Consider the following 7500-nt stretch of genomic DNA (forward strand, 5'->3'; position numbering starts at 1 on the left):
ACTTACTGAGCGGTGTGCTCTCAATTACACCTGGGAACTTCTTGGCAGAGTAGACTGTAAACTGCTCTGAGAAGCTGTGTGCAAGGCAAGGACCTTTACCGTGTGTGGGGCCCTGACTCTCGGGCACCACCGTGTTTGTGCCGCTGCCAATGTCGAAGAGGCTGAGCTTGAGTCGAAAGGTGCCCTCTGTCCGGACGCTCAGATCCTGCAGCACGAACCAGAAGCCGGCTTTGCCGTCGAGGTCGTTGAGACGACAAGCGTTGACGGCATTCATGCCGATAAGATTGCGCGTGTGGTTTGAACTCATGGGTGCGGGGGGCATTATGGGTGCCTGGGGTGGTTGGCCGTAAGTTTGGGCGTACGCCGGATAGCTAGCCGGCGGTCCAGGCTGCGGGTACGGGTACCCCATTACGGGGCCATGCGAATATGACGGCATGTGCGTCGTCATTCTGTACGGTGGATCGTACTGCGGAATGGCTGTTGTTACGTACTGCCGGTCTGGCGGCGGCGGATACGAGGTCGTTGTGCTACTGCTGATGCTGACTGTGGGAGCTGCGCTGGAATGCCGCACTAGGTTGACAGCGGCGGTACCTTCCTGGTTCCAGAGGTCCACCATGAGGACAAAGTAGGTGCTGTCGATGTCGTTGAAGTCCAGCTCTCGCCCGTAATCCGGTCATAGACGATGAGGCGGATACATGGCGGCGGCGTTATAGGCCTGCGGTCTTTATCGCCGAATCCACACATGCGCGCTCGAATAGGTTGCTGTTCGACCTTCAACTCATATCTCCTTGCACTCCAATCAGGCGATCCTGCGGAACTACTTCTGGGCGACCGGTATTATTTCTGCTGTGCGGATTCCAGGCCATTTTGGAGTGTACAAGGGTACGATTGTGTAGCTGTGATGATGGGTAAATATTGTTGGTAGATGGGCGAGGGAATAAAGAGCAAAACCCTGGTTTTATACAGACCGGTAGCTGCAGGTGCGGCCGCATCATGTGATGCCACCCAATGTTTGGTCCAGCTGGCGCCTATCCCAACCAGCCATGTAGTCTGCAAAAGCAGTCTATACGGAGAGAGAGCCATCACGTTCCCATTCCATTTGTCCCGCAGCGGGGATGGCGGGAACTAACGCAGAAACCCGTTGCTTTGGTCCGTGGCGCAATCCAGCCTTGTCGTTAGTCGCCTGCATGCGCAGCGTACTTTTTACGCCAACAACGTCGCCTGCTGTACCGCCTCTCAAGTGGGCTCAGAAGAATTGCATAAGCATCACAATCCTTTTGCGCCTAAACACGGCGTGTTTGGGCGCATAATGGTGGCGGTGGGTGCGAAAACGAGCTATCTCGTTGAATCTGGCATTTGGTTTGTATGGGGCTGCGCATGTCTACGCGATTTTGCATACAAAAATGCCGACCTCCGACGTCGTTTCCGGCCGGGGATCTGCAAACCCATAACCGCCGAGCGACATGCGTTCCTACATACTACAAGGAGCACACTAAAGTAGTCATACTCTAGGTGGGCAACTGGGTTGGTAGAAAGCCTGGTGGCTACTCTTGCCTGTAAAAGGGTAAAGACTCTGCTGCTTGGTTATTTTTACGGGCAGCCGCTCGTCTGGTGCTGTTCGCAGCGCAGATTGGCGGCTGCTGCAACTTTTTGGTTTCATACTCGCTCGCCTTGTTTCCCAGGTAGCGGTTGGCAAAGTTAACTCTAGTCAGCGCGTTGCCCAGGACTCGGCTACTGTTGGGTGCTTGTAGGCTGACGGTGCCGCAGGCATTGCGCCGTCTACTTGCGCCCGACACCTGAAGTCCTGCTCAATTCCATGAGCGGGCGCCATTTCAGGTTTGTGGATTGCTGGCTATGCCAAAAATCTCCTAGACCTTTGGGGGCTGCCCCGCCGACTAATCCGCGCCTTGTGCTGCGTGAGTCGGCGAAGGCTTCCTCCTCTTGAGGCGTACATGTAGCGGGCTGGTCACGGCGGCGACGCCTGTCCGGCTCTGTTGCGGACCACGTCTTGGGGAACTCAGTGGGGGCAATTGAATAAGTTGCCCGCAGCGAAATGCGCCGTGTGCGCGTTCGAGGCGGGTGATTGGGGACGCTTTGGCGACCCTTCCTGGTACCATCCGCTCCTTTGGGGGCTTAGCGGCGTGCTTGGCATGCTGGTGAACGATAGTTACCTGGTTGATTCTGCAGTAGTCATATGCTTGTCTCAAAGATTAAGCCATGCATGTCTAAGTATAAGCAATTATACCGTGAAACTGCGAATGGCTCATTAAATCAGTTATCGTTTATTTGATAATACTTACTACCCGTGGTAATTCTAGAGCTAATACATGCTGAAATCCCGACTTCGGAAGGGATGCGATAAAAAACCAATGCCCTTCGGGCTCCTGGTGATTCATAATAACTTTACGGATCGCATAGCCTTGGCTGGCGACGGTTCATTCATTTCTGCCCTATCAACTTTCGATGGTAAGGTATTGGCTTTGGTTTCGGCGGGGAATTAGGGTTCCGGAGAGGGAGCCTGACGGGAAGGAAGGCATTATCCCGATTTAGTGACACTGCAGAATTGCAACGAGGAACCAAGTCTGGTGCTAATTCCAGCTGCGTCCTCGTAGTTGAAAATAAGAGAAATCAGGAGCCTAAATAAAGAGGTGGCGAGGAAGTGATTTTGTGTTTTGAAACTGCAGCTCTGCCATTACGCGTGTATCAGCAAATCGCATAGCCGTTTCTCAGGCTGCGAGTTACCCCATGGTAAGCAATACCTTACCATCGAAAGTTGATAGGGCAGCCGTTATGCGATCCATCAAAGTCGGGATTTGCATGTATTAGCTCTAGGCGGTTAGTAGTAAGGACTGATGATTCGCAGTTTCACGGCTTATACTTAGACATGCATGGCTTATCTTTGAGACAAGCATATGACTACTGGCAGAGGGTTCACCAGCATGCGGCACGCCGGCTAAGCCCCCAAAGGAGCGGATGGTACCTCGCCAAGCGTCCCCAACACCCGCCTCGAACGCGCACACGGCGCATTTCGCTGCGGGCAACTTATTCAATTGCCCCACTGAGTTCCCCAAGACGTGGTCCGCAACAGAGCCGGACAGGCGTCGCCGCCCGTGACCAGCCCGCTACATGTACGCCTCAAGAGGAGGAAGCCTTCGCCGACTCACGCAGCACAAGGCGCGGATTAGTCGGCGGGGCAGCCCCCAAAGGTCTAGGAGATTTTTGGCATAGCCAGCTGAAATGGCGCCCGCTCATGGAATTGAGCAGGACTTCAGGTGTCGGGCGCAAGTAGACGGCGCAATGCCTGCGGCACCGTCAGCCTACAAGCACCCAACAGTAGCCGAGTCCTGGGCAACGCGCTGACTAGAGTTAACTTTGCCAACCGCTACCTGGGAAACAAGGCGAGCGAGTATGAAACCAAAAAGTTGCAGCAGCCGCCAATCTGCGCTGCGAACAGCACCAGACGAGCGGCTGCCCGTAAAAATAACCAAGCAGCAGAGTCTTTACCCTTTTACAGGCAAGAGTAGCCACCAGGCTTTCTACCAACCCAGTTGCCCACCTAGAGTATGACTACTTTAGTGTGCTCCTTGTAGTATGTAGGAACGCATGTCGCTCGGCGGTTATGGGTTTGCAGATCCCCGGCCGGAAACGACGTCGGAGTCGCATTTTTGTATGCAAAATCGCGTAGACATGCGCAGCCCCATACAAACCAAATGCCAGATTCAACGAGATAGCTCGTTTTCGCACCCACCGCCACCATTATGCGCCCAAACACGCCGTGTTTAGGCGCAAAAGGATTGTGATGCTTATGCAATTCTTCTGAGCCCACTTGAGAGCGGTACAGCAGGCGACGTTGTTGGCGTAAAAAGTACGCTGCGCATGCAGGCGACTAACGACAAGGCTGGGATTGCGCCACGGACCAAAGCAACGGGTTTTCTGCGTTAGTTCCCGCCATCCCCGCTGCGGACAAATGGAATGGGAACGTGATGGCTCTCTCTCCGTATAGACTGCTTTTGCAGACTACATGGCTGGTTGGATAGGCGCCAGCTGGACCAAACATTGGTGGGCATCACATGATGCGGCCGCACCTGCAGCTACCGGTCTGTATAAAACCCAGGGTTTTGCTCTTTATTCCCTCGCCCATCTACCAACAATATTTACCCATCATCACAGCTACACAATCGTACCCTTGTACACTCCAAAATGGCCTGGAATCCGCACAGCAGAAATAATACCGGTCGCCCAGAAGTAGTTCCGCAGGATCGCCTGATTGGGAGTGCAAGGAGATATGAGTTGAAGGTCGAACAGCAACCTATTCGAGCGCGCATGTGTGGATTCGCGATAAAGACCGCAGGCCTATAACGCCGCCGCCATGTATCCGCCTCATCGTCTATGACCGGATTACGGGCGAGAGCTGGACTTCAACGACATCGACAGCACCTACTTTGTCCTCATGGTGGACCTCTGGAACCAGGAAGGTACCGCCGCTGTCAACCTAGTGCGGCATTCCAGCGCAGCTCCCACAGTCAGCATCAGCAGTAGCACAACGACCTCGTATCCGCCGCCGCCAGACCGGCAGTACGTAACAACAGCCATTCCGCAGTACGATCCACCGTACAGAATGACGACGCACATGCCGTCATATTCGCATGGCCCCGTAATGGGGTACCCGTACCCGCAGCCTGGACCGCCGGCTAGCTATCCGGCGTACGCCCAAACTTACGGCCAACCACCCCAGGCACCCATAATGCCCCCCGCACCCATGAGTTCAAACCACACGCGCAATCTTATCGGCATGAATGCCGTCAACGCTTGTCGTCTCAACGACCTCGACGGCAAAGCCGGCTTCTGGTTCGTGCTGCAGGATCTGAGCGTCCGGACAGAGGGCACCTTTCGACTCAAGCTCAGCCTCTTCGACATTGGCAGCGGCACAAACACGGTGGTGCCCGAGAGTCAGGGCCCACACACGGTAAAGGTCCTTGCCTTGCACACAGCTTCTCAGAGCAGTTTACAGTCTACTCTGCCAAGAAGTTCCCAGGTGTAATTGAGAGCACACCGCTCAGTAAGTGCTTTGCACAGCAGGTATCAAGATACCGATACGGAAGGATGCACCAAAAAAATAGTCAACGCAAACGAATATGAGGCGGATGATTAGAAATTAGACTACTTTTGGTTTCATCCTTTTCTTCCGGAATCGAGCATAAATAAAGTCACAGATGGTGTCTCCTCTCGTATCCTGCTGCCCGCAACCCACTGCCCTCCCTCTGCCCACGCCCTCACCTGCGCCAAAAGAGACTGCAAACCGGCTACTATTTCAAATTAGTAGACTTGTTAATAATTCATTAATCAACATGATTGATTCCTGTATAGGTTGAAAAAGACTTACTTTATTAGGCAGCCTTTAACCTAGATGGGAATTAATAATGCTAATCCAATTAATTGTTGACAAGTCTGCAGATTAGGATCCCAAGTAGCCGGCCGCCGTCTATTAGGCCCAGGTACCCCCGCTAGAGTCTAGACACAACGTTGGCCCAGCTTCTACTCTCCACGACCCCATGGGCCGTTCCAACTGCAGTAAAGCAGTTGATACGATGCCCTCTGACCCCCAGAAGTTGCCTAGTAAATGGGCCGCCTCCAATTTGTGCCAAAGGCGCGAGCAAGAGCGCAGTGCCAACGGCACCCGCCCTCTACAGGCGCCCCAGCGGTTGCCGAAGCCAGGGCAGCAAGTCCACAAGGGGTGAGCTTGCCAATTGCTGCCCGTCAAACAGCGTGTACAAGTATGAAACCGAGTAATGGTCGCCCCGGCATGGCGCTGTAAACAGCCCCAAAACCGCAGCTCCCCAAGCCCATGGCCAGCCAAGCAGCGGGAAACGGTGCCGCATCTAACAAGCAGCCTACACCCGTTGCCGCCGACCATGGGCGAAAATGGTGCAACCCTCGCCGCCTTGGAGCAGCCAGCAGTTGCGTTGCCCTTGTCGGAGCACAATTCAAAGGCCCTCAGTCCAGAACGAGTGGGATTTATACAGCATACGCTGCACTCAGTCCCCCGAATGGCTTTCAAAAAGCCAACCCCACGCCCAAAGCTACAACGACCTCCCACCTGTACGATTGCCCTCTGGCAGGCAATCGTTGCGGCGGGCGCCCCTGTCGCCCAAGCGCCGAATACAAGTCTGAGCACTCGTACCCAGCGACCAGTGTCAATGGCCCTCCTTAAACTGCCGTGGTTTGCAAACCGCCGGCCGGCAACGAACTTTTCAGATCGCCGAGGTCTGTATAAATACAAAAGCGAGCAGACATGCGCAGCGCCCTACAAGCCTAAACGCCGAAGAAAACAACAGCAGCTGTAGTGCGCCCACAACGACTACCCCGAGCCGGCCTGCGCACCGCCCTACAAGCCTAAACGCCGAAGAAAACAACGGCAGCTGTAGTGCGCCCGCAACGACAACCGACTCTCCGGCCCACGGATCCTTTGCCACTGTACTCCAATTGCCCACATCAAGGACCAACGGGCGGCTTTACCAGCAAAAGTTGCCGTCTCAATGCCCAAAGTGCGTGTAGCACACGCCCCGACATAGGCTATATAGCCTACTAAGCGCGCTATATTTTAATTTTACAAGCAATAGTAGCGGCCAGCGTCAATACAGCCCAGTCACCCATATAGAGTCTGAGTACTCCAAGTGGGCTCCTTATAGTATATAGGAACCCCTATTGCTCGGCGGTTATAGGTTTGCAGATCCCCGGCCGGAAACGACGTCAAAGGTCGTCAATTTTATATGTGAGATCGCGTAGACATGCGCAGCGCCATACAAACCAAATGCTAGATTCAACGAGATAGCTTTTTTAACCTTGTAACCTTGGAAACTCAAACCTAATCGCTTTCAAAGTAAGTTTTTATTGGTTTCTAGTTAGATTTGTATTAGACAAACTAGTAACTAAGACTGTATACTTTACTTTATAGTACTATTCTCTAGAAACCTCTACAAAGTAAAGTATTCTCTTATACTTTAAATACTATAGTAGATAATTATTAGTATCTTTGTTAGTCATAGTTTATAAAATAAATACCTTAAACTATCTATTATACTTTTTTTAATATAGTATTCTTATAATCTCTAGTAAGTCATAAATAGACTTTTAGACTAGTATAGTTTTAGATAACTCGAACTATATATAGAAATATAGGAATAAAAAGTTATACTTAAAGAACAGTATTTACAACTATAAAGTTTTATTATAATATAAGATAAAATAAAAGCTATCTACAATAACGTTAGAGAAGTAAAAGTACTACCTAAATATTGTATATATATCTCAGATACTATACTAGTATATATAGAAAGAGTAATTTAGTATAGAACTTTGTAAGCTAGACTACTAAGTAAAGATAACTTTATAAAAATATAAAATAACTATAAGATAGGTACTATATATAAAGACATAGTTTAGATAAATAAGCTTAATTTAAGTATAGAGAGAATAGTAGATAGTCTCTCTAGTAAGAGA

General features: G+C 51.4%; 3 protein-coding genes across 3 annotated transcripts in view; 2 read left to right on the top strand and 1 right to left on the bottom strand.

Moving 5' to 3' along the window:
- The window catches only part of PtrM4_152580 (Velvet multi-domain protein), a gene marked incomplete at both ends in the record, with an annotated part of 705 nt that extends 89 nt beyond the window's left edge, over positions 1 to 616 (bottom strand). The window contains one exon of the mRNA XM_066110199.1: positions 1 to 616. This exon is cut by the window's left edge and continues 89 nt beyond it. Coding sequence (XP_065958773.1) covers positions 1 to 616 — 616 coding nt within the window.
- Positions 617 to 4450: 3834 nt separating this feature from the next.
- Positions 4451 to 5041, top strand: PtrM4_152590 (Velvet multi-domain protein; the record flags this gene model as incomplete). The annotated part of the gene is made up of 1 exon (XM_066110200.1): positions 4451 to 5041. One exon carries the CDS (start codon positions 4451 to 4453, stop codon positions 5039 to 5041), a length of 591 nt encoding a protein of 196 aa, XP_065958774.1.
- A 547-nt stretch (positions 5042 to 5588) lies between these two features.
- On the top strand, positions 5589 to 6344 carry PtrM4_152600 (uncharacterized protein; the record flags this gene model as incomplete). Its single annotated transcript, XM_066110201.1, has 2 exons — positions 5589 to 5734; positions 5891 to 6344. 2 exons carry the CDS (start codon positions 5589 to 5591, stop codon positions 6342 to 6344), a joined length of 600 nt encoding a protein of 199 aa, XP_065958775.1.
- Between the last annotated feature and the right edge of the window lie 1156 nt (positions 6345 to 7500).

This window comes from Pyrenophora tritici-repentis (genome assembly GCF_003171515.1).
Source record: "Pyrenophora tritici-repentis strain M4 chromosome Unknown M4_contig_00024, whole genome shotgun sequence".
NCBI lineage: Eukaryota > Fungi > Ascomycota > Dothideomycetes > Pleosporales > Pleosporaceae > Pyrenophora > Pyrenophora tritici-repentis.